The sequence below is a fragment of the Salarias fasciatus genome, chromosome 6, assembly GCF_902148845.1.
Source record: "Salarias fasciatus chromosome 6, fSalaFa1.1, whole genome shotgun sequence".
NCBI lineage: Eukaryota > Metazoa > Chordata > Actinopteri > Blenniiformes > Blenniidae > Salarias > Salarias fasciatus.
In genome coordinates this window covers 5,130,939-5,157,826 of record NC_043750.1, presented here as the reverse complement: position 1 = coordinate 5,157,826, position 26,888 = coordinate 5,130,939, and the positions used below count along the sequence as shown (strand labels likewise).

The window sequence follows — 26,888 nt, the reverse complement described above, 5'->3', positions numbered from 1 at the left end:
CATCCATTGATTAATCTTAAGGAAAATAATGACAATATATACTTCACTGAACCCTTTAGGAGAATATTTCACCTGGATTTAACCAGTTTAACCCTTCTGATCTGAGCTATGCTTGCTGCAGGGAGTAGCCACAGTGCAGAACCCACGCCTCTCAAACTTACCAGGTAATATGTAAAAACAGCAAAGAGATTGGCGAAGAAAACACTCACCTCACAGTGAGAATGTCATCTGTTCAAATACCAAACCAGAGTTTCCATGTTTCCCTGTGTGTGAATAGCTACTCTGGTTTCCCCCACTGTCCAAAAACATGCATGTGTTTTAAACTGGTGACCCTAAACTGACCCTAGGTGTGAGTGTGTGTAGTCGTGTCTGTGTGTGTGTGTGTGTGTCCAGGTGGGCTGGAGATTGTCCAGAGTGGATCCTGCCCTCCACCGAAATATGTGGTAAAAATACACACATGAATCTGTGTTTTCTTCTTCAGCTCTTCTGTCTCAGACTATTAATGTAGAAATTCTGCATGTCACACGTGGCAATAAATATGAAATAATGCAAATATTTTTCTTTCTAAAAAAAGTGAAAACGAAGCTAATTACTTTATGGCTGATGTAGAAGTCATGGGATTGATAAAAATGTTTTTCATATTTGAAATAAACTTAATTTACTCGTGTTTTACTAAAGTCAGATGTTATTATCCGGTTAATTTCAGTCGTTGAGGGTCTAAACTTCCGTACTGGAACAAACGGAGAGCGCGTGACTCCGTGGCGATCCCGTGCGCATGAGCGCGCTCCTTCCGTCAGAGGCGTGACGACGGGAGCGCGTTCACGTGGTCGCCACCGGCTCCAGAGAGAGAGAGAGAGAGAGAGAGAGAGAGAGAGAGAGAGAGAGAGAGAGAGAGAGAGAGAGAGAGAGAGAGAGAGAGAGAGAGAGAGAGAGAGAGAGAGAGAGAGAGAGAGAGAGAGAGAGAGCGAGCATCGTCAAAACACTCCCTGCTCCCTCGCAGCCATCAGGGAGGAGACATCTCGAGGTTAAACGTAAAGAAAAGCATCTCGAGGAGGCCGCGCGCGCCGGAGCCACAGGAGAGAGCAGGGGCACGCGCCTCCATCCTCCCGTCCGTCCGTCCGTCCGTCCGTGCGTCCGCGGCGGCTGCAGGCTCCGGTGTCCGCGGCAGGAGCAGAGTCCCGGGGATCTTTGCTGAGTCTCCTGCCCGGCGGAGGAGGAGAGAGGAGGAGGAAGAGGAGGAAGAGGAGGAGGAGGAGGAGGAGGAGGAGGACCATGGACGGGATGCAGGCGTACGGAGCGGGGAAAGCCGGGGGAGCCTTCGACCCCGTCACCTTCCTCCAGCAGCCTCAGACCGTTCTCCGCATCGTGTCTTGGGTGAGTTGGAGGAGAAATGTCAATAAGGTGGATTATCGTTGTAAATAGGCTGAACGTCTGATTCCCATCATCAAAATCCAGATGTGTTTCTGTAAGGGCCCAGTGGAGCTTCCTGTGCTGACACCTTGTTCCAGCATCACTGGGATATTTACATTTTCTGTGGGTCAGACCCAGCGTGCTGGCAGGCTTTCATAACACATGGTTTCATAATAACTCCCCTTCCTCCTTCCTCCCTGAGGAGGAGCAGGCATAGCAACAGGAGGCGGCACTTCCACAGAAGCTGCCCCAAACTCACAAGTGGATGAGTCAGTGCTAAAGGTTAAGGGTCAGAGTGCAGTCTGGATTTGTAAAGCAGCTACCTGCTTTCAGTTGTAACAAGAGGCCATTCGATTGTCTTGAAATATTCTGATTGAGTGAATGACAGTGAATGTGTTTAACTGGGTACGCCCCTAAAGTTCAAATTCCTCCATTTGACTTAAAAAAAAACTGTTAAAAATCAGTCCTCATATAGTCTGCAACAACAAATATGATTGCAATGATATTATTTATGCACTTTATCATGATAGATTTGGAATAAATACATTTTCAGTGTGTGCACTACATTTGTATGATTGTCTATTCTGAATGCATACCCGGCCTCTGACTGATCGATCAAGTGTTACTACTGCTTAGATATGGCCCCGTTCACATTTTGAGATTTGGTTTTAGAAAGGTTTTGCTTTTACTTGACAACGTTTCTAAAATGATGACAAAATGGCAAGATGGCTGTAGAATAATTTAGAAGATGTAGATGCTTCAGGAAGTTAGTTTTAACTTGACTGAATGTTCAACTTGAAAATCCTGTTTTTTTTTATATAGTTAAAGAAAACTGAGCAAACAGGAACATTTGTGTGTCCTTTACTGGAGAGTGGAGCAGTGAAGATGATTTGCTGAAACTGTTTTTTTCACCATTTTCTATTGGTACTCTACATTTCTGTGGCTAAACTGTGACGATAACACGCTTAACAGTTTACAGTATGTGTGAAATGTGTGTCAAACTCTGTGTGTGTGTGTGTGTGTGTGTGTGTGTGTGTGTGTGTGTGTGTTGTGTGTGTGTGTGTGTGTGTGTGTGTGTGTGTGTGTGTGTTACTCGCATGTGAAGGAAAGTCATGTGGTAATTCTGTGAACCGTAACTTGATGAGTTGGAATTTTTCCAGTTCTGAGGTTAATTCTCACACACACACACACACACACAGACGTGCAGTTTATTCAACTTAGCAACAGTATGAACGATGGCATCCCGACACGCAGGGCGCCGAATCAATACTTTATGTCTGACTTATAATTGACACCATGCAAGAAAAGAAGGACACGAGGACTCCCTTCAAGTGAAAATACGTGGTTTTTGCATTTTTGCTTCAGAAAAGTTTCGCCTTTACATAGCAGCGCTTTGAAAGCCATACAGAGTTTGCTACGTTTGCGATCACAGTGTTTTAAAACCTTGCGTTTTCCCTCGTTTCCTCTAAGACAGAGATGGAGCTTGTTCAAAAAGTTCCGTCTTTAGAGCCACTTTCAAAATGCTGAATTTTGAATGATTGTGAGCGTCGTTGTTGTTTAAACAGACCCTAAGTCACAAGTTTTCACTTGGAGACGTCGTCTAAATGGAGCTTTACTCTGGACTGATGAGTAACAGGGAATTAGGAAAGTTCCCACCTCTAGCTGGGAAAAAGCCTCAGGACGGGTCCAGGGAACTCTAAAACGCCTCTTTGGTTTCGTCTTTTAGAAGCTGGGAGAAAACGTCAGTATTCCACCATATGTAGAAAAGTATTGATAATACTGACTCTTTTGTCATCATTTCATCTGTCCTGCCTTTTAAAGTTGGCTCAGGTCGGCTTCAGCTCGTTGCCATGGGAACACTCCCAACTGGGAAATTGGACTTTCTTAATTAGGAAACTCAGTCATTAAAAAAAACCCCCAGTTATCTTTGGCAAAAGGTCAACATTTCAAAAACAACAAACAACGGTGAAGTGACCTGCAGATCTTCTTGTCAGTGCTTTAGCTGTGACGAGCGCCGCTGTTCCTCTCACAGCACTGGCCTCTGTGTTCTACATGTGCAGGTATGGTATGTAGTTACTTCCCCCCAATGTCCCTCCGCGAAGTGTCACCGGAGCAACCGCGGATCTCCATAGTAACAGCCTCAGTCTGGGCTGTGAGGCTGGGCGTGATGGCGTTAGAACCCGGCGTCTGTGTGTGTGTGTGTGTGTGGGGTGGTCAGCACTTGAAGCATTTGCTGTAGAAAGGAGGCCGTTATTCGGGGCTTTCGTTGCGGACCGGACCTCATGAACGGCGACGGAGTTTCTCTGTGAGGACTGGACATGGAGGCGACAATAAGCCTGAGGGAGTCCGCCCGGCGGGTTTGTGGAAAAGCAGTGAACGTGTGTGTGAGGATTTGTTTTTCGTATCAAATTCAAACTCGGTCAAACTCTGACGTCTCAGATATTGAATTATATTTGTATACTTTCTGCCAATAAACAAGTGCTCTGCAGTTTGCTGCCCAGTAGTAATGTTGGAAATTGGGCAAACCAAGCCCACCCATTGATTTTGGTTTACATAGATGAACCTTTGTTATTCAATGGGTTTTATAGCCCCAGATAAAAGGCACAATGATCGAGTCGATCAACTTAAAAAATTGTTTAGACAAGAAAATAGGCAGATTTTGGAAAAGATACCAAAATTTTGGAAGAGAGACCATCTTAATGGCATTTATGCGGCCCATCATAGAAATAGGAAGAGTCCTCCATTTATCAATATCCTGCTTCAATTTTTCCACTTTTTCAAGAAAATTTAATTTAAATATTAATTTAGGATTTTTAGGCAAAAATACTCTGCCTTTAATGTCTTCCTGTGTTGGAGCGTTTGGGTTGTCGGCAGGGCTTCCATCAAACGGTTATTCCCCGGAAACGTTCTGTTAGACGCTATAGACCGGGCTGCACAATGCTCCAGTCGTCAGAGTGACATGAGCCAAACCCCCACACAGAAGCACCTTCACACCTCGTACTTCGGTTTTAGTTTCACTGCAATCCCTCACCACACGTTAATCTGAAGTCGTGCACACATTTCTGTTATTGTCCATCCACTCGCGCATGTGCAGAGGAACTAACTGCTTCAGCGGTGGCGTGCACGCACTGTCGCGGTGTTTTCAAAACGTTGCGTTTCCATCGTCTCTGTTGTCGTGTGAACACAAACCCGAAACTCAACGGAAGTTTTTCATTTGTAGCTTGAAAACATGAATGCAGGGTCTCAACAGGGTGTCAGTTACCAGATGTCAGTATTTCCTCAATAAACTGTTAGATTACAGGCAAGACCACAGTTTACAGAATTTATTTCATTTTTTTCATTTTGTATTTTTGCGACTGCATTGTGTTTAAGGTGAGTTTAATCAAAGTGTCAGAGGTGGAGTCTTTTCCTCTGGGAGCAGCTTTTATTGACCTGTTGGACGTTTTCAGCTCAGGAAAGAGTCAGTTTAGCAGAATCAGCCTCCCAACTCAACGTGATTTTACAAATCTCACTCGCTGAAACGTGGATTTAACATGAATAAAAGAACAACTTTACTAATTTAGAGGAATATTACATCAAAAAGCATCTGTTTTTGTGAGCAAACTGTGTGTAAACATTGAGAGGAGAACTGTAATGGAAATTTCTCATGTATGCATGCTTTTTCTCACTTGTAGTGCTCGCAGAGGTATTTTTGTAAACAACCGTAGCTCACACACTCAGATGTGTGGGGAACCATGAATGCTTTGTCTAGAATTTACTTTTCCTGATAATCTTAGCGTAGCAGCTGCGGCACTCGTGGGAGTCTTCCTGTGTCCAGCCTACGGCTGGGTGCAGTCAAGGCCCCTGGGAGTGAACGTAGCAGATAGTTATTAGAGGCTTGCACGCCCCTGCGAGGGCAGAACTCACTCTGTTACTCTGTTGACTGCGTGACTTCTCCTGCTGTACAGCATAATAAAAGATACCAAAACGAACTCACCGGCGGAAGCCCTTTATTAAATAAAATTGCCATAACAGTTGGCGTCACGAACAGGATCCTACGAGTGGAATCCGGCGGAGGACAGAGACCTGGTGATTGGCCATCCTGCGGACAAATTGCTGCAGCCCCGCCGCCATTGACGGACTCTATGGGGACTGGGTCTGGGCCTACCGTCCGGACCACCGCTAGGATCCACGAACTGGTTTCCCTCCTTTTCGGGGAAACTCCTACAAGCACCCGGTGAGTTCTTTCCATATTGGACTGGTTGGAGGGCGAGTGACTGATGTAGTGCCGGTCACTATAATACACAGCATAAAACTTCAATCCTCCCAGGGTGTTTAGTGTTTGGAGTGGGAGAGAGATTGGAGAGGGTTTTTTTAGCACTTTTGCACCCTCGGGTCTGGGCTGGGACCGTAGAGGCGAAAAGGCCGTTGGAGACGTCCAATTGAAAATGGGTAACAGATCTGTTAAAGAGAAGAGTCCTCCAGACACCCCAATATGTAATGACATGTCAGGAAGGTATGGGCCCGAGTGTGTGGGACGTGTGAGAGAATTGAGTGAATGGTTTGGGTTCCCCAAAGGGGGGAAGTTTGAGCATGAGACAGTGACTGGTTCTGCTAAAATGTTCACTGGGAAACAGGAAAACCAGGGATAAAAAGAAGATTGAGAAGTCACTTTGGATGAGTGAAGCTGGAAGCAGAGGTAGAAAGCAGAGGGACATCCGCTTAGGGAGAGAACAGGGAGAGAAAACATCATGAGGGACATGAGAGGGTTTTACTACAGATACATGTGTCTCCGTGCCATCTGCTCTCTTTCGAGGTTGATTCGTACTGGACGTCGGATGTGTGAGGAAAGTGACTGGACTCCTCCTCTTCAAACATCCATCCAACCACCATGGCCTCTGCTCTACTCTACTCCCACCCTCTCTGACGTGTCGAACTCCACCTCTGCATCGGCTTCCTACTGAAGGAGTGGTCTGGTCTGTCAGACACTCCCAACACATCGGCGCTGGAAAGCACCACCTCCTGGATGAACGATGGAAGTAAAAACCGAGCCAACAGCACAACATCATTCATGGTTCTTCCGAAGCAACTCTCCTCAGGGCTCAAGCTACAAGAACCACCCTGAGGGGGACGGAGGACGCCAGGGTGAGGCTGGTGGACAGACTGGACACTGGGTCCGTGACTGCCCACATAAGAACTGTGGACATGGACGATGGTGTGGAGAACCAGGCAGAGGAGCACAAGAAGGGGGGACACCGGGTCACGTTGAATTCTTATCCAACTGACGGAGGAAATTCTGACTGAGAAGATGAAATCACCACGCACTGATGGCATGGGTGACGTACGCAAAATAACACACAACCCGCTAACCGCAATGAAGAAGCGCTTTGCACTGACACACAGCTTGCACAGGGTCAGGATAGAGTAGCAGAGCTTGAAAAGAATACAAAAAAACAACACATTGATTAATTGTATTTCATGCACAATTACTGATGTACATCTGAGGTTTCCCATGCTCACGCTCAAGATAACACGGAAATCTGTGGGATTTTTATTTTAGTTTATTTTTATAAACTTGGTTGATTCTGGGACAGTGAATTGGATGTTGACTCCTGGTGATAGAAGAAAGCTTTCCATGTCCACTGAGATGCGACATGTTCTTATTGTCTAAACTTTGCCCGATGACTCTGATTGACTGACAGTCGATGATCAAACTGGAGATGGTGCTCACATCAACCGCAAATTTAAAACTTCAGACAAACCCCAGTGCATATTATATGCACTGTGCATACAGGACGTGATGTTGACTATGAACAATGTTTTTTTCCAGGACTTTGACAGTGATTTGACTATATCAACGTTTTTTTAACAGGACTCAATGCGCAGCGTCTGTATGTCTGTCTACTGTCCAGATGTCTTTGTTTAATGTTTCAGGTTCTCACAAATATTTCCAAAGTTCCCTTGCCAAATCCCGCGATGGGCAATGGAATGATTTGGGACGGTTCATGCGACAACGCGTGATTTCAGCCGACTGCTGATCCAACCCTCCAATATTCGCCATCTCTCTCAGCATATCGTAAGACCTCCGCTGAAGTACATGTTCTGCAATTTGTACTATTGACATGACATGCCAATGAGCATGCTCGAATAACCACGTATGAAATTGTGTTTTCAAGAACAAGCGGAACAAAAGTTCACTTTGTTAGGATCAGAATGTAAAACCTTATTAATTTAATCTTGAGAGGGTTTTTTTATTTCAGACCCTCCAAAGCGAACTGTAAAACAAACAGTTCATTCAGTAGCTGCATCTTTATCAGCTGAGGAGCTGAGGACAGTTGAATATAAAACAATTGCAGAGGCCTGAGAGACAGCATCACACACACAGCCTAGTGAGCTGATGATGTGAGGTTGAAGATGCACCGATCAGATAGTTTAGTACAAAATAATATACTAATGTGTTTTTGTTTTGTTTTTTGTCTGGGAAGCATTTGTTTGTTTTGTTAGAAAATTCCTGCAGGTACCCCCATCGCTCCGATCCACAATCCCCATCCTCCATTGCCAGCCGCACCGCACCGACCTGAGGAGAGCAGCTTCACAGCAGCGGGAAGTACAGACACACACACACACACACACACAACTAGAGGGACTCAGATTGACACAGATTTAGGGAGAAATTGGTTTTTTTCCTGAGCCTGTGAGGACATGTGCGGTGATTCTGTTCTTCTCTTTCTGCTGAGACTTTTTTTAATGCAGGAGAGAAGGAGAAACTGTTGTGGCTGTGGAAGCAGTGGACACAATAATGGAGGGAGCTGCTCCAGAGGCTGGAGGCGGGGCGGCTGGCGGTTGAGGAGGTTGTGGAGGCGATGGGGTTTTGACTACGAACGTGGAAACTTCCGACGTAGTGACGACATGTCGACTGCTGGCTGATCGCCGAGGTCAGAGCATGAACACACACACACGCACACACACACACACACACACACACACACACACACACACACACACACACACACACACACACACACACACACACACGGACACTTACAAAACCACACAGACAGAGAAAAAGAGAGGTAATTGGAATTCCCAAAGTTATTTTATCAACTTTCAAATGGTGATGCATTTATTGTGTCTCGTCACTCTCAAGGGAGAAATATTAGTGGGTCAACAGAACTGATCAATCCTGATAAAGGGAGAAAGAAGAGGCAGCAGGCTGCCTCCCTTATGGGTCACTTCTCCCCCCACAGCACTGTGGCTCTGACCACAGGCTGTGAGGCTCATCGTCTTAGTGAAATTATTTAAGATGTCATGCTTTAATATTGTGAACTTTATGTTTATCTGCACTTATTATGGAGAAAATATACCAATGCTAAACACACAAGAGAACTTATTTAAAGGTATAATACACGATTTTGATTTCTGGGTGGATCACCTAAATAATTGGTGGGTCCTTTTGTCAATCATTCTGACGAGCTGCTTTCATAAGGCGGTTCTCCGTGCTTGCGCCCAATCAGCTTCTCCCTTTTGCGCATGCGCATTCAGAGTGTTTATGTAGCCGGTGAGCTTCTGAGCTAGTACTTACCGATGGCGAGTCTGACATAATGAAACTGTAACTGTTTCGGAAAAAAAAGATTTATTTATGAGCGAGGCGGATCGCAGAAACTGTAAACAGAGCCGTGCACGTCGGAGAAGAGGAGATCGCGCTCGTACACTTCCGAGTTTCCTGGGAGAAGCAGGAGAGCCGTGCGGATGGTCTGGCGCATGACGTTGTTCAAAGGGTGAGTAACAGACTTGGGGCTTCGTCTTTTCGAGAAAATCGTGTATTAGACCTTTAAGTGAAGGTTTGTTTATGATTAGCTACAAGAACCCTCAATCAAATGTCAGTTTCAAGATCCACTGACACAGATGGAACTTCCACCTCCATCTGATTTAGCTGGAATATTTGTGGACTGAACAAAGATTATGTAGCTTAATAAGCTCGGCTAAACCTTGCTGAGTAACACTGAGGCCAAGTGTCACATTAACACGTCCTGGATGATGACAGCGGTTACAGGTATTGGATGTGTTATGGCGTGAATAACTGCTGAAGGTGTTTAGTTGAGACGGACGGTCCATATGATACACCTGATTTCACACCAAATCCGCTCACCAGGAAACAGGTTGTCTCTTTCCTGGGAATGTATTCCTGCTGTCGACAGTTTATTCCAAATGATTTTGATTTTATTGCTCCCATTAGGTCTCTGACTGCATGTTTGCAGGTTTCCTGGACTCCGGATGCACTGGAAGCATCCCGGGCCCTGCAGTCTTCCTTCACTTTTCTGTCTCGACCTGTCATTTCGTTGTTTCTGATATTGAACAAACTGTGATGTTATGGTTCTGATAGTTCTGGTAAAATGATAATGTTCCTTCTATATTAGCAGCTTGCTTCACGATGCGCTGTTTTGACCGCCAGGCTCAGGTTGTTTGGGATTCACGCCGGGGGAATGGACGGCGTTGAAGGACATGTTGATAACATGCAGCTTGTGTTTGAGGTTGTTTTCATTGAGCTGTCTCTTCAGACTGCTCAGCCCCTCCTTTACACTCTCACCAACTTTCTGGGGAATGAGGACAGTTTTTTTTCTCGCTCGGAGCTTCGATTAACAGACTAACCCATTCTGATGTGATATATTCTAGGTGTACATAGTGGTTCTGAGGGGGGAATGGTACATCAGGCCTTATCATTCCCACCAGGTTACATCATTGTGGTTTTCTGGGAAGTTCTCAGTGGTGGCAGAACAGCACTATAGAGTGTTTGGTGTGTGCAGCTCACAAGGCAAGGCGAGGAGAACGCCATGGGGAACGCCACCTGAGTACCCTGTGACCACCTGATGGTGGACTTCGTGGAGCTGACTCTGTTTCAGATCAGACAGACCATCACAGGGCCCTTCCCCTCCTGGCTGAAGGGCCGCCTCTCCACTCTTCGCTGGCTGAACCCAGGTGACTGGATCCAGGTGAAGGACTTCTGCAGGAAACACTGGAAGGCCAGGCAGTGGTGGCCAGGTCCAGGTCCTGCTGGACTCATGCTGCCTTTAAGGTAGCAAAGCGAGCTACCTGGAGCCAGGCGAGTCACTGTAAGCCTTTCCCAGCACCACCCTGACTCCAACAGCTGATCTCCCAGCCACAGGGCAGAATAATCCCTGAGATCAGCTCCTGTGTGAGGTAGTCCACCCTCCACCAGGCAACGGTGAAGATGTTCCTGCTCCTGAGGGTGCTGCTGCCCAAACCGCAGTGGCCCCCCTGCTTCGTTGCAGACGTATGGTGGACCTCACAGGACTCCAGGACAGCCTGTGGTGGAGAGCTGCCCCTACGGTAGCTCCAGAGTCACATGATGCCAACTGTACTGTTTGTGCTTTAAGCCTTATGCTGCCTCCGCTAACACTTTACCATTCCTTGTTCCTTGTTCCTGTTCCTCTCCAGGATTCTCTCTACACGTTTCTGCATGCAGGCAGGAATAGCACTGGCACAGAGCTGCAACATCCTTGGTTCTCACTCTAACCCTTACCCTTAGCCTTAGCCTTAGCCTTAGCCTTAGCCTTAGTCTTACCCTTACCCTTTCCCTCTCCTTTTCAGCAGCATTCTAAGGAGGTGTCTTCCCTTAGCATGGCACCATTCATAACCAGCATGAGAGCATGAGAGCCTCACTAGTCTTGTTACTGATGGATTTGACCTCCTCATGGAGGAGCAGAAGGCTGTGTGTCCTGGGCCTGCTGAACAGAGTGGCCCTGGACCTCCTTCTTGAAAAGAAAGGGGGGTTTGCCCTCTCATAGGTGATCAGCACTGCTCCTGGGTTCCTGACATCTCAGAGAACATGACTAACGTAGACACTCAGCTGTCTTCCCTGCTTGCTGAATTGAGCTCTCAGGAAACGGGTGTCCCATTGTCTGGATGGGACTTCTGGGATGGCTGACTGAGGGCAGCTGGCGAGCTTGGCTTACTAAGGTTGCTGGCATGCTTGCTATTTTCCTGTCGATTCTGGGGGTTTTCTCCTGCTGCATTATTCCCCTGGTCCGTTGTCTGGTTGCTCGCATGTTCACAGCTACTTTGGCTCATTATACTTTGCTTCATTCCACTGAACTGTTTGCATCCTTGTTCGCTCACCTTTCTGATGATTCTGATGATGATGATGCTGATGATTTGGGGTTGATTGACTGATGTGGGGTGTCTGTTGGCATCTCCCATGTGTTGAAGTTGATTAAACCGTGGTTGATTTAATCAAAAGGGGGGAATGTAATGGAAATTTCTCATGTATGCATGCTTTTTCTCACTTGTAGTGCTCGCAGAGGTATTTTTGTAAACAACCGTAGCTCACACACTCAGATGTGTGGGGAACCATGAATGCTTTGTCTAGAATTTACTTTTCCTGATAATCTTAGCGTAGCAGCTGCGGCACTCGTGGGAGTCTTCCTGTGTCCAGCCTACGGCTGGGTGCAGTCAAGGCCCCTGGGAGTGAACGTAGCAGATAGTTATTAGAGGCTTGCACGCCCCTGCGAGGGCAGAACTCACTCTGTTACTCTGTTGACTGCGTGACTTCTCCTGCTGTACAGCATAATAAAAGATACCAAAACGAACTCACCGGCGGAAGCCCTTTATTAAATAAAATTGCCATAACAAGAACCTTTGACCCCAAAACAGAGGAGAGCTTTAATTAAAAAGCTTCTTACATTAGAGGCAGGGCTTATCGCTTTAAGTTGGGCTGCGCTGGTGAGACGCATTCGATAGGTCAGGAGATTATGTAACTGGTGAGTAACTATTTGATATTAGCAAAATAAACACACACACACACACATTCCGTCAGCTCCTTGTTACACAGGAACACACTCACACACAGTTTGTTAGTGTCTACATGCCGGAATCCAGACGGCGTTCGGAAGCTATTTTAGGACATTAGCTGCATGTTTGTGTCGTCGAAGCGCCTTTGTCTGCTTGTAGTTGTCATCTTTGAACATAATGTGTGCAAACTTCTGTATTAAATATTCACAAATGAGCCTGGAGCGACGCTCGGCTGACTGTCGGATTGAATTGTTTACACGTTTTGTAATTCGGATGCAGCGCGTCGGCGTCTTCCTAAAGTCTGCCGCTTGTCTTTTCTGTTAAAACTCACCCCGTGCGTTTTCCTGCAGCATGCAGATTAAAACTAAAGCCTTGATCACGCTGGCAGTGTTTGCTTATTGGAGTATTTCTGTTGTTGTAGCTGATTGCTTCACACTTGTAACGGATCTGCATGTAAAAAAAGTTTGCCCCGTGGTTGTTTTTGGGTGCAGTGGATTATGGGTATTGTAACAAAGCCCTCCAATTCCACACACAGTTTCATCTCTTGTGCGTCACATGATTTTACATTTTCGATTTAACCTTAAACATCGACACCACGACGGTTCTGGAAATGTGGGTTCACGTCACCACGCTGCTTCACAGCAGCACGTCTTGTATAACTATATTTTCACAGCAGGGAACCTTAAAGTTGCACAACATGACCGACTGTCCCAGTCAGATACAGAGGAGAAGCTATGGCGGGCAAAAAAAAAGGCAGTCACTGGACGCCATGCTTGTTTTTTGCTACTACTGTTAACAAGGCAAAGCAAGGGATGATTGAAAAATGTTAGGTCTGATAGCCAGATTATCAATATTATAGTTAGGAAGGTTTTAAAACAAATTAACATGTCATTTTGAATACTTATACTAATCCACTCCTCCAGCTGCAACTCACAGGCAGTCGTTTGTTAAACTCTGCCGCTAATCTGACTTTAATCTGGACTCTTTGTTTCTGGTCACAGTCACATAATGTGGAAATGTCAAGTGCAAAGAGCAGCCAGCTCCCTGCCGGGTCTCCCTTCACCTGGCAGCTCAGCTCCGAGCCGCTGAAAATGGCTACCAAGGTGGAACTTTTCTAAAACACCTCAACGCCATTTCCGTCTGTGCATGCCTGCGTGGTTTCACTCCAGAAACAAACAGCAGAGCCCACTAGTGGCCTGGCATGTTCACTGCACCGTTTTCAGCATGTCTGTAAACGGACATCGTTTTTGAAACGTTGTTATGTAAACACTGGAACAAAAAGGTAAAAACTCTGCATTTTCACTTGGAACGTCATGTAAACGGGACGCCGGAGTGTTTTGGTGTAGCAAAACAAACTACTGGGGCTGGCAGTCAGTGAAAAAGTATGTTAGGAGCCGAGCCCGAATGGCAGAGACCCTTTTGCATTTCCAGTTCCATTTGAAATTTAATGGCATGAAGTTACAAATTGCAATCAGTTATTTTCATGTTCAAATTATATAGAAAACCATATTATGGCCATGAAACTGGAGCACTGAAGCCTGTTGTTGTTTCTGTGAAAATATGACAACACTCGTAATGTTGTAGAAAAACATATAATAAATGTTTTTAAGCATATCATATATGGAGACTGGTAACATGACACTGTCCTTCAGTCAGAATGGTCCGTGGATTTTCTTCCTCTGTTGTGTCACAGTCGATTTATGTAATCGTCAAACTATAATTCAGATAATATTACCTCGGCGTTGGTGACTGTCCTTCGCTGTAAAAGGGTGATGAGCTGTGAGTGGGTGTGTTACACCCGGAACAGTCACCGGGTGCTCCAGTAGAGTGACCAAGCCGTGGGAGTGTAATCGATGGTTGAGTCAGCTCGGATCACTGGAACACAACTCACAGTGATGAAACAACGGCGTTAAAATAGAAGTGGTGGGATTTTCACAAAGCGTGCAATTGTTGCCTAAAGGTTTAAAACCTCATCAGAGGACAAACTCCGAGGATCCTGTGTTTACTGAATAAAACCTGCTTTTTGCCATCTTTTTTTCTTCCCCAGTAGGGTTTTTCATTGCATCATTAGTTCCTCGAAATGCTTCTGCTTGAAGCACTGTTTACACGACAGTATTTTCAGGTGAAAACCCGTCATTTTGGGTTTTTGGTTGCAGCAATCAGAAGCAAAAACATCAAGGGAAACCACACACACCTGCAGAGAGCAATGTGCTGTCAGCACGATGTATTACAGCTGTGGTGTGCGTGCAGGACATCAGTGTTTTCCCCCCTTTTCAGTGGCTCTGAGCGCTGTTGTCGTGTAAACGGACACCCAAGATGCTACGAAAGTTTTCTTGAAAACACTTGAAAACGTCATGTAAGCTGGGCCTCGAGTCAAGACTTGAGTTATTGATTTATTGGAAGGTAGTTGTAAAAGTCAATCACTCACTGGGGCAACAACAACAATAACTTTCTTCGGTTGCCGTTTCAATAACGAGTGTGTCACAGTTGGAAGTTTGATCACACAGCAGTTGATTGCGATTTCGACCTCTGTAAGCTGCCGCTGCCCCAAAGAGATGAACGTTCACAAATGCACCGCTTTGCGATGCGACTGGAAAGTTGGGGAACGGATTGCTGGCGCCGGCCACAAGATCGCAACGCTCAGGAGTGAATTCTCTGCATGCGGATTTGACCAAAATCACAAGCGCGGACAGCCGCGTTTCGGATCGTCTGCCGTTGAGATTGTCTGCATGGCATTGGACAAAAGTCTATCGCTCTGTGGTCGTAATCCTGTGTGAAAGGGGTTTAACAGGAGTGAGCGGGATCATTAGTCCTGTGTCCAACCCTCAACCTGGAGGGTCCGTGAATCACGCTTCGTCGAGCCGCCACCCTTTGACCTTTAAGGCTTGAGTGACCAGGAGACAGACTTCCTGCTGGCATCGCTCTCAGGGTCACTGATGAGACACACCAACCCCTGCGAGGTGGCAGTCCTTTGATGACGGTTTCTATAAGTACAAATCATGTGACCCAACTAGAAACCCGGATGGGATGCCTGAAAACTGTTGCAGTGTGATGGCTTAAAGGAAAACCGACTGGTATGGTCTCCTGAAAGATAATTCCCAAGCCTCCATTGGATTTTCTCTGGTTCATTATCCTTGGATGCAAAAAAACTTCAAGAGCCATCTTCCTCAAACCGGTCGACGAAGCCTCGCCGGCTGGACATGGAGCATTCCTCTCAGCAGGAATCATCTCCATAACCTCACTTTGAATTCAGGACTGGATTTGCAGCCACTCATTAGTTAAAAACAGCCTTGCTCGGTTGTTCTGACCTGCACTGGAGTACGACAAGATTTCTTATTTGCTTGCTGTTGCTGCTTAAGAAAGCATGCCTGTGACTGAATGAGCACTTAACCAGATTACGGTTTCGCCCTCCCTTGTTTCCGGTGCACGTGTCTGTTTCCTTGAACTGGTTCAGCTTTGTTCCTTGAAACTGTCTGATCACAGCCTCTCTAAACGATGCGCCGATTAAAACAGAAAGCACACATGAGAGAGCAGCAGCTTCTGCTCTGCAGAGCAGCGAGCGCCGCTGTGTCCTGGATTTGTGATTATGCCTGTCCATCGCATTGTGTACCCTTGATACTGCAGTGCTTCTCCTTGAATTGTACTTTGGCAAGGTCCCTCTCTCTTTCTCTTTCCCCACCGTTTCATCAGCTGCTGCTGCCATGGCGACAGCAGCAATCAGGTATCCCCAGTCCAGGACGACGCTCTGCAGCAGACAATAAGCCCACACACACCCTCAGACACATACACCGCCTATAATATCCTCCTGCAGTGATCGTCTGTCATGCAGCGGCGAGCCCACTGCAGGCTGACAGTCTCTGAACGTCTCTTTTCACTCATCTTTTCCCACATGTTGCTTTTCCAGGCCGTTGAATCCATGTTTGTTTTTCCTTTGCAGTTATTTCACTTGAAACGTCGTGATCGTCGTCATATCAGTATTTCATGAACTTAACTCCCACGTTTCATTGTGTGAAAGCCGTTCAGCCTTCCAGAGGTTACTTTTAATCATCTGTTCTTTGGACCAGAAGTTACTGCTCAGTATTAATGCCCAATGATAAAAAATCCTTTAACAAGAAATCTTCAAAGCTTGGAATTAGGTAAATAAAACCAGAAACACAATGACTGGTCCAGTTTGAGAAGTTCTGGCTGAAGACTGAAAGACTCCCTCACCTGGATCAGTCTCCACAGATCTGAGTGTTTCTCTTTCATTTGGTTCCATCGTCTGGGAATGAAAGTGTCTTCTCAGCACATGCAGCTGAGAACACTTGTAAAATGACCTGGTCTCGTGTCTTGATGTGTTTCTTCACCAGTTTTCTTTAAGTTTGTTGCGTAACACATTTCTTTTCTTGTGCTTGATGCACCGCTGCTCGGTGTCTCCGGCAAACAGAGCAGTGCCCCAGAAAGCATTGGCTCACATGCTCTTTTCATTGGATTAAACTGAAATAGATCTTCCTTCAGCTTCTGCTTCTCACTCATTTGACTGAAGAACTAATCGGAATAACAGACAGTCTTGGAAATTTGTGTTTTTTTGGGTTGTGTATCAATGATGGGTGAAATTAGGTTTCCCTCTTTGCCTGACTTGTCCCATTTCCTGTTTGAAGGCTGTGCTTGTGAGGCTTTCTCAGGTGTGATCATGCTGCTCTTTCATTGTTTTCACAGTTGTTTTTCTTGCACCTTTGTATTCACAAACCTGCAGCAAACTGCAATAAGCCCCGCTTACGAGGCGCCATTTTTAATTGAAACTGAAGACTTTCATTGCGTTCTGGGTATCTGTTTCCACGACAATGAGTATTCCACGAAAATGGCTCCCAAGGTGAAAGTTTTGTACTTTCTTCTGTGACATTTGCTTTGCTGTTTGAATCGAAGCATTCGGTGTGTGTCTGTGAGGCCAGTTCTGTCCCGATGTGGGATTTTGTGTGTGAATTGCACCGAGACATGAGGCCCAGCTTAGTTGTCCAGACCTTTGAATGGAGCCGAAAGCCAGAACAAGAGCTCCTTTAAATCATTCACCACCGAGCTGATATGATTTCAGCTGATGGAAGCGGAGCTGGAGCATCTTTATTGGACTTTTCGTTCAAGAAAAAATACAAAACAAGACAGATAAAGCCAGCCAGGAAGCAGAAATGTGGTTAAGAGAGCATAGTGACTGGGTAATTCTGATCAAAATGCATTTCACACACACTTTTGTCAATCAGCATACTTAATGTGCAATTTGAGAGTGGCCCTCAGATGGTCACAGGATCAGAGACCCACGTGGTTCTTCACAGTGCATTCAGCAGCCTTGTGATCTGTCTGAGGATCAGTGTGGCTGGGAAACCTCTCTCTCTCTCTCACACCACACACAACCACACACACACACGACTAAAGAAGTCATATACCAACAGAATCACAAGAGGAGAAAGGCGTGGGGGGAGGGACTGAAGCCGGATCACATGCTCCACTTTGCACGACGTCCGAGTGAAGACGGTTTCGGGGCAGCGAGTCCACCACCCCGTTATGTTTGTTTCTCATCTTTTCAGTCGTTTGTGTTTATATTATAGTGCCCCCCCCCCCCCAAAAAAAAAAAAAAAAAAACAGAAAAACAAACCCAAAGCATTGCCCCGTTTGGTGCACAGCTGAAGGTCGTGTTGCGGTGCCCGTCATCATAAACCCAGCCGGATTTCTGCCGGCAGCTTGACAGAAAAATAAGACTTGGTAATTCAATCAGCGCTCTGCCATGTGACAGCAAATGTGATTGTGACCCTGAAGACGGCATGAGTTTTCAGTCTTGGGGAACCAGATCATGCTAAACCCGCCCGCCGCATGTTTCAAGTGAGAATATTTGTGTGCTGATGTGATTAGAGGAGAAATCAAGACGAGTGTGAGAAAAAGAGGAAGCTCTTGGACTTTTGGAGTTCATTTCCCAGTGGAGCTTCTCAGAGCAGCATTAGAAAAGCAAAGTGTGTCAGACTACTTTAAAGCAGTGGCCCTGCAGGTTCTGCCGTCCTTGTTACAGAAAGTGATTCCCTGATGGCTCCCCATTCCAAACAGTCACATGCACACGTTTCACGGTCTCTGTGAAACAAACTGCTGTCGGTAGCAGCTCAATATCCTGGAGTCAGTTCTGTGGTTATCGATAGAGAGCAGTGGAGCGACGAACGGCCGCAGTTACACAACGTTTCAGCTGAAATCACAGCAGGTTTGCATTTCTGTTTCAGAAGTCAAGTGAAGACTGCCTATAACACGTCAACCGCAAGTTCATCAGAAATGCAAGTATGGGTGAGCGTACCTGATGTAAATCACCCTGATCGGCCAATTGATGACATTGGTTATTGGGAATCAGGCGATCTGATTGAAGGAAACGATGAATAAAGCAAGATTTCCCAGTGATGTATTATTTGTGGTGCGCTGCGATGAGCTGGTCCAGGGTCTGTCTTCACCCTTAGCTGGGATCGACTCCTGCTTCCCTCGAACCTCAACGAGATTAAGGCAGAGTCTAAGATGTATCGATGGAAGCATGATCGGCGTGGTCCGTGTGCATCGTTATTCGGGAGACGTTCGCAGCAGCATGCGGCTCGTTTCTCTGCAGTCGTCCGTCTGAAGACGAGGGAGTCATTTGGACGTTACGATAACACACGTCAGCTTGGTGTCTGTCCGTTCCAGACCGTTTGAGTTCATCCCTCAAGAGGGCAGAACTGCTAGGAAAGAACAGGTAACTCCAAAAACCAGCTGTCGGATTCAGTTCCAGCAAATTCCAGCATGCAAAGTCGCCGTGCACTTACTCGTTGTAAAGCGTAGGCGTGATTTTAAATTGAGGTTTTAATAATCCACTCACGGTGTTGTGTGTGGGAATAAAGGACCATTGAAATCAGTCGGCCAGATTGATTTGACGCTCGATTGCTGCTGTCAAACAGAACTAATTCAGTTAAGGGAGCTAAAAGGCTGGCTGTGCCCAATAATTTAATAAGATTGCACATCGTGAAAACTTTCAATTTGCAGCAGCGTATAGACACTCATGATGTGTGTGGGCGGGCGAGGGTGTCGAGAGAGTGCAAACACAGAGCAATGTGAATTTTCCAGCTCGCTGTGGAAGAGCTGAGGCTGCCTTTGAGACATTTTGAAACTTCAGGCTCGCTTCGTCCTTCTACTGGGCTCTCAAATGATTTGAGTCAGTTCTCTCCGAGTTTGTCCAAATGTCTGCTCTGAAAAGTGTCCAGGAAATCCACGAACTCAGAGAAATTAAATTTCATTTGTACGGAGCACAAGCGCCACAGTTCCAACAAATCGACCTTCGCTGTGAAGAAGGATTTATCCTGGCTGCGCTTTTAATGCTTTTAATGACAAGAAAAGAAGAAATAAGATGCAAACAGAGAAGAATCCCGCATTTATTTCATGACTGTTCAGGGTAAATGAAGTTTAACTGCAGGCTTCTATCTCATGCGATTGGCTATGTGTGTGTGTTTGTGTGTGTCTTAGTGTTTTCTGACCTGAATCTTAAATTGAGCCGTCCATGTGAAGCGCTCGGACAAAGTGTGTGTGCGTGTCGGAGTGCGCTCATTTTTCTCAAGACCGCTCGTGGGCAGAGGCAGGGCCAGCAGCGAGGGGAGATGGCTGGAGACGGGAGGGATGGAGACGGCAAGGAGGGAGGGGACGGTGATGCAGCCAATCTAAAAATAGCACCGCCTCCATACCCTTCCTGCCCCCGATGCTTCCCTCCGCTCATCCCCTCTGCAATCCCACCGTTCCTGACGCCATGTCTTCGCTGTCCTCATCAGTGAAGAGCTGCAGGTGGACGAAGGCATGAGGATCGCGCTTCTGCCGTCCCCCTCCAGGCATCCTCCGACTGGGGACAGCCAGTGGATGGATGGATGGATGGATGGATGGGTGGATGGATGGAGGGCGGGTGCAGCAGAATGCCTCATGCTAACAAACTGTTCCAGATTGACACAGAAGAATGGATGTCCGAATCATGCAAAAGACTCAAGCAGATCTTACGATATGAAGTAGCTTCATTTGTTTCACTTCAGGCCTGTTTACACTTTAACCAAGACAAGTGAAAACACTAAACTTAGGGTCCCTTTAGACTCGCCCTTCAAGCTTTATTGTTCTTGCGCCGTCCTTCATGTTGTTGTCCTGAAAGCCGCACCATGTCGGAAACCCTCTGCAGTACTGATCTTATGAATTGTCTTTGCACACACTCATTTGACCAGGCGGAGAGCATCTGGTTCCAGATCAGCTCATCCAGCTGGCTTCATCCGTTCACACTGTTCGCTGGAGTAGACTCCATCAAACCAAGTGGACCTTCGGTAATTTTCATCAGCTCGCTTCTTTAAATGACCTCCGTACAGCTGGGAACAGTTCTGAAGTCTGTGTAATCAGTAAAGCGAAGCAAACGATAACAGAATTAAAGCAGGGTAGCTTCATTTTAAGCCTTTTCCCTCTTTGGACAATCCAGCAGATTGCATCTGAAGCCTCAGACTTTCAAATAATGAAGTCCTTGTTGAGAAAAATGAACAGACTTACGTCTGGCTTTGGCCGATTTAGCGGAGAAAATGTGGTTTCCCGGTTGTGAAGCCGACACGGTGGCGAGAAAGTGAAGGAAGGGGAGGAAAACCGGCTGGATTGAGCATCTCCTCCCCGTCTGGCTGCCTGGTCGGGACGCTGCGTCGGAAAGTACGGCCGATTGTGGAGCGTCCCTTTGTGTTGCTGTCATTTCAAACACAGACACAACAGCTGGGTAAACTGTCTGCTGTTGGTTTACTTCCGGTTTCCTTTACACACACACACACACACACACACACACACACACACACACACACACACACACACACACACTGCAGACAAATACAAACAAGGCCGATCCTCGATTTCATCCAGACAGCAGCAGCTCTCTGGGGTTTGGTTGGAGGTGGGAACGTGTGATCCGCTGTTATCAACTTAAGCACAAAGGAGGCTGGCGCTCGGCGCCGCGGGGAGCAGCGCCGCCGCCGACACCGCGGGAGTCTCATGCTGAAGGCCCCGACGGGGACGGCTCTGCGGCGCCGTGCAGGAGAGCAGACGGGGAGCTGATGGTATCTTAGTAACCTGCGCCTGTGATTGACTCCATTTTGTTGCCTTTTGAGGCTCCATTCCTCAAGGCGAAGGAAGGCGGAGGAGGAATAAACGATAAAGCGTGGAGGAGAGGAGGGAGACGCAGCTGAGTGCGGAGGGATGAGGCATCACATGGCCTTGGGCATCCATTGGCTCTGCAGCGAGCGTCACAGTCGCCCCACCCCGGACTTCAGAACCTCTCTGGACGGATGATCCCTCTCTCATGACAGCAGTCCGTGGAGTACGTTCCTAAAACAGTCGTTTCACAGTCGGCGGAGTGTGACTTCACTCAACTGAAAGACGACAGCACACAGAACTGACAGTTCAACTAAAGACACTAGATTTATTCACTCATAGTAAATCATTGATAAATAAATTCAGAAATAACAAAAGGACGGTGTGTAAATTCATTCCTGCTCAAAGACCTCAAAACAGCCACCAAGGACAGACTCTGGCTTCAGTTTTTCCATCTTGAAACCTGAAGTTGGGTTTTGTAATTTGAGTTGAACTTTCCTGAAAGTCTTCTGCTTTCACTTTGTCCGTTTTGCATCCTGGTGATTTTCCAGCTGTGCAGAAGCTGCCAGCCTGTCAGATTAAATGTGTGTCATTTCACATTAACATCAACGTGTTGTTGAGTGTTGCTATAATTCTTCCAAAGCCGTACCTCTTTCCTAAAAGTTATGGATAATTGTGGTTATTGGATCAAGTCATGAAATATACTGAAATAATACATAATAACCTCCTCTTAGTGAAACATTCAATTTGTACTAATATATTTTCAAGCCTTAAACATGTGTTTTCCAAGCTAATCTCAGAATTCTTTGACCGATGTCCTTAGTACTTCTCAATCTATATAACTTATATGTACCAAGCTTTTTTTTTTTTTTTTGGACAGCAGCTATGCTGAGGTTAATTTCCCTGAAATCAAATACTCCATATTTGCAGAGGAAACCCAGAGGCACGCTGAGCCAAACCTGTTTGAAGAAGACATGAGGGATTATTCATTAAAGTCCCCTGCAGGGCTGTGGTGACATTCAGGGCGGAGAGCATCAAGCTGAAGTGATTTCTTATTCATAAATTACCCGGTCAGTCTAAATATACCGTCTGCCTACAGCAGGTGGGATTTTTTTAGGTACTTTAAATGTTTTTTTTTTTTTTTTTTTTTTTTTTTTTTTTTTTTTTTTATGAAATTCTCTCAAAAACATGCGAAGTGGGAACCGGACGCTGATTTACTCCTGCTAACCCTGAGCTTGGGTTGTTGAGACACACGTGAACATGTTGCAAGCTTCATCACTACTTTTTTTTTTTTTTTAAAGCCTCAGTGAATGTGATTATAGTCATCTTCATGATGTAGCCCCCTGAATTGAGGGACTGTGATAAGTTTTAATTAGAATTTACAGTCATTTTTATGGGATTTATCAATATTATCAGATCAATGGAAGAAAGTGTAGGACAATGTTTTAATGAGCAGTTATTAGAATTATTATTTTATTGCTAAAAAACCTTTCGGATGTTAGACTCTGAAAACATTCAGAAGATACTTAGGATTCTTTATTGACTCTATCAAAGTTATTATTGCTAATTGCTAACTAGAGCAGAGAACTAGAGCTCTAGCTGTTAGTTTAGCTCAATAACACTAATGTCTTTGGTTTGGACTGAAGTGCATTAAAACTGTGGAATGAAAAGAAGCTAAAAGACGATAAAAATCCCTGAAGTGCTGGGTGTGTGTGTGTCCATGTGTCGAGCCCAGCACAGTGAAACATTTCCAAATTGCTTCCTTTCCCCCTGCAGCTCTTCTCCATCGTGATTTTCGGCTGCATCGCCAACGAGGGCTACATCAACCGCCCCCAGGAGGTGACGGAGTACTGCATCTTCAACCGCAACCAGAACGCCTGTAACTACGGCGTGTTCATGGGCTCCATGGCCTTCCTGTGCTGCGTGGCCTTTCTGGCTCTGGACGTCTACTTCCCTCAGATCAGCAGCGTCAAGGACCGCAAGAAGGCCGTGCTGGCGGATATCGGGGTGTCAGGTAGATCGTCTGTTTGTGTTCCGTCTTTTTTCCACGTTTTCTTGTATCTTAACACATTTCAATAATTTCTAAGAAATAAATTAGTCTCAGACATACTATGAACTCTTACCCGAGACGACAGACATTTTAACAGTGCTTGGAGAGCGGGATCTCTCTATAAGAATATTACAAAAACTCCTCTAGTGTCGCCGTCAGTACAAGAAAGAAGACTGAGATCAATGAGGGACCCAGTATTGAGCCCTGTGGAGCACCGTACATAGAATTAGCAGCCAGATGAAGAAGAGAGATATTCAGAAAAGTCACATTGTGACTGTAAAAGAAGAAAAACTTTACCTGGAATGTAACCTGAGACACCCAGTAAATCAGGATACTGCCAAACTCAGGAGTGTGGAAACCATCTTATACTACAGCAGAGGTGTAGCGGGAGAGCGAGAGAGGCAGAAAGCGCATGAGTGATGGAAATAGGGAAGGAGAGTCTTGTCAGCGGCAGGAACTACCTCATTAGCCAGCTCTACACTCGACTGCAGTCGGCGTGCGGCGGGGATGTTGCGGGAGCCATCGGCAGACACCGAAGCACCACGTCTCCGAGCCTTGTTAGCGCCGGAGGAGCGCTTGTCCCCTTGTTATCGTCCCCCCTCGTGCCTACTTCCGCTTTTGTTGTGATGACAGCCTCACTTCAGATCTCAGAAGTGTCACTTTTCCGAAGTGGAAAAGGTGCTCGCACGTCCTCCGAGGGCGGGGTTTTCCCACATAGTCTGCACACAGGCAGCTGAAGCACAACGTCTTTGTTCCAGGCTGATATATCTTACTCACATTAGGAGCATCTTGACAACCAACGTCTGGGGCAATCAAAGTCCATAAAGACGACGGGAAAGAGCAGCAATGCAAGAGTGTCGAAGAAAGCTCAACCCTGAATATCAGACGTGCCAAAGCGAGGAAGGGTTGTCGAACACGTGGATGGAAAATACAGATATTGATCGTCTATTTATGAACTCGGAGCAGAAATATCAGATTTCATAATCTCCATTCCCCGTTCTCCCAAATGAGGTAAAACTCGGCCTCCTTTGTTGTATGCAACACTTTTGATACTGTTTATTTGAACATTTTCCTGACTGATGCAGCTTGCAGTAACCACCGCGCCCAGTTTTTTCACGATGAGCTCAAGTTACAGCCTCGCTGAGGCCTGGACTGAAAGCCTTGTGTCTGCAGCAGCTGTAACACAATCCCTCAACGCTGCTTTTATTTTCTTAGCCAGTGTGTTTTCTTTTCTTTCTGCTTCTCTTCACAGCCTTCTGGTCCTTCATGTGGTTCGTGGGTTTCTGTTTCTTGGCCAACCAGTGGCAGGTGACAAAGCTGGAGGACAATCCGCTGAGGGAAGGAGGCGACGCCGCCCGGGCAGCCATCACCTTCTCCTTCTTCTCCATCTTCACCTGGGTAAGGCTCGTCACTCCCGGTCATCAGGTCCGGCCAGCATGGCCGATCACCACTGTAAACGCAGACAAACGTCTCCGCCGTGCGTCTGTCCTCGTCTCGACTCGGGGAGCGGGTGTGTGGAAACGGCAACTTACACGTGTGTGGATGTTGTTCCAACAGGGCGCCCAGGCACTCTTCTCTATGGAGAGGTTCAAGAACGTGTCATTCGAAGAGGAATACACCAAACTGTTTCCCCCCCAGCCTCACCAGCCTTTTGTCTGACCCTGCTTCGCCCCCCTGCCTCTCTCTTTCCTTCCACCCGTCCAGAAGGTCACACACACACTCCTGTTCAGGGCATACACTAACATCGAGCACAGCGACAGGAAAGCTGCACTATTACTCTTGCCAGTGAGATTTTTTTTCCAGAAATGTTCAGAAGTGCTGCCATTTACAAGAGAGGTTAACTCTTCTTTAGATTTGACTGTTTACAGCAGGGCAGGGCTTCCAGACACATTCCAGTTCAGGATCCACCTGCAGTGATACTTTTGCGTCTCGATGTGTTTTTAAAGTAGATTTTGTTTCTCTCTGGCATTGGCACTGATAGGACCAGTCCTGCAAGCTTAAATGCATTGATATAGAGCTGTATAATAGTAACTCTACACTGCTGATTTTGCAGCTTCGCAGTATTATGACAATCAAATCATTTTACCTCCACCAGACCTGCTTTCTTCTTGGATGTCCACTTTAGGGTTTATTGTCACTATTCTATTACTTCTAACTAACTCCTAAATCACCTGGAATGTTGAGGGAGCGAAGCATTTCCAGGTGCAGCAACACACCAACGAATCGTGGCGTTTTAAATTTCAATGTTCATCTTTAACAACATCATAACAATGAGCATCATGACTTTAACTTATTAGAACTGTGATGGTCAGACATCAGGACTGTTTCTGTGGTTAGAAGTGCTGTGAATTCCTGTGTCTTCCAAATCAACGCATTAAAAAAAAGTCACTCAATAGTTAGAGTCTTAATCCTCTCTACATTTGTATTGTTGGTATTCTACATGCTTACCCGGCCTCGGACTGATCACTTCTGTGCTTTTGTTTCGGAAAGGTGTTGAGTTTACAGAGTAACATTCTGAAATTAATGTCTGTTTACACTGGAGTGGTTTATCCTTGAAACTGTTTTTTTTTCTTTTTTTTTGTATGTAAAACTAAAATCATGTGATTTTAATTCACTCAAATTCCATTAAAGTTCCATTATGAGTTGAAATGTTGGTTGTTTCTTTTGGCTAAAAAACAGAGTTCAGAGCGAGATGTATTTTGGAATCTTGTCGTATTTGGACCTGGATCGGAGCTTCTTTTTCCTCAAAGAGAATTCTCTCCTTTTCATTTCGGACGAGAAGCCGATCAGACAGTAATGTAAGAGAGTGAAAGAGTCAGAATCCGCCTGCTACGTGTGATCAGACGAGTGTGAATGAAGTCTCCTGGTGTCACGTCCCTCTGCTGTGAGCAGTGATTAATGGATCTCTGTCTGTGGCTCTCTGCTCGCCTCTGCTGTGTCTTGGATGTTAAATTTGTGCAGGACCGAGGCTTTTCGCTAACTCACAGCCCTTGTTTTGTTCCACAGCAGTCTCTCTGGTTAGAGCGCTCCTCGAGGAGGGTGACCTTTGTGTCTGCCGTCTTTTCGCGCTCCTGTCCACCTAACCCTCTGTGACTCATTCCAACTTTCTAATGAGCTTCTGGAGCTTTCCGGCCGACTAATCGACGTTTGCTTCTCTCTTTCTGCCCCCCCCCCCCCCCCCCCCCCCGACTGCTCTAACACCGCTGCATCCTCGCTTCTGTCCCCGCTCCATCCATCCATCCTTCCCACCTCCTCCCCCCTCCCCCACCAGGCGGCTCAGTCCTTCCTGGCCTTCCAGAGGTACAAGCTGGGGGCCGACTCGGCCCTCTTCTCGCAGGAATACACGGACCCCAGCCAGGACGCCGCCGGGGCTCCCTACACCTCCTTCGGCGGGGACGACCTGGAGAGCCCGGGCGGAGGAGGAGGAGGAGGGGGCGGCGGCCAGGCCAACAGCGACGGGGCCTTCGACGGCACCGGAGGGTACCAGCGCCAGGACTACTGAGACCGTCCCGGGGCG

General features: G+C 46.4%; 1 protein-coding gene across 2 annotated transcripts; it reads left to right on the top strand.

Moving 5' to 3' along the window:
- The first annotated feature begins 1,272 nt into the window (after nucleotides 1-1,272).
- Nucleotides 1,273-26,888, top strand: LOC115390720 (synaptogyrin-1). 2 transcript variants are annotated; one of them, XM_030094699.1, is made up of 4 exons: nucleotides 1,273-1,374; nucleotides 23,098-23,335; nucleotides 24,624-24,769; nucleotides 26,643-26,888. In XM_030094699.1, exons 1-4 carry the CDS (start codon nucleotides 1,273-1,275, stop codon nucleotides 26,871-26,873), a joined length of 717 nt encoding a protein of 238 aa, XP_029950559.1. In that variant the 3' UTR covers nucleotides 26,874-26,888. The 2 variants fall into 2 exon arrangements, with proteins under 2 accessions (XP_029950559.1, XP_029950560.1); XM_030094700.1 differs by lacking the exon at nucleotides 26,643-26,888 and adding an exon at nucleotides 24,929-25,303.

Bases quoted from the DNA above. Each gene is read 5' to 3' on its own strand.
- LOC115390720 (XM_030094699.1), top strand. From the start codon at position 1,273: ATGGACGGGATGCAGGCGTACGGAGCGGGGAAAGCCGGGGGAGCCTTC. The intron at 1,375-23,097 runs GTGAGTTGGAGG...TTCCCCCTGCAG, and splicing joins TTCTCCGCATCGTGTCTTGG to CTCTTCTCCATCGTGATTTT. The intron at 23,336-24,623 runs GTAGATCGTCTG...TTCTCTTCACAG, and splicing joins GGCGGATATCGGGGTGTCAG to CCTTCTGGTCCTTCATGTGG.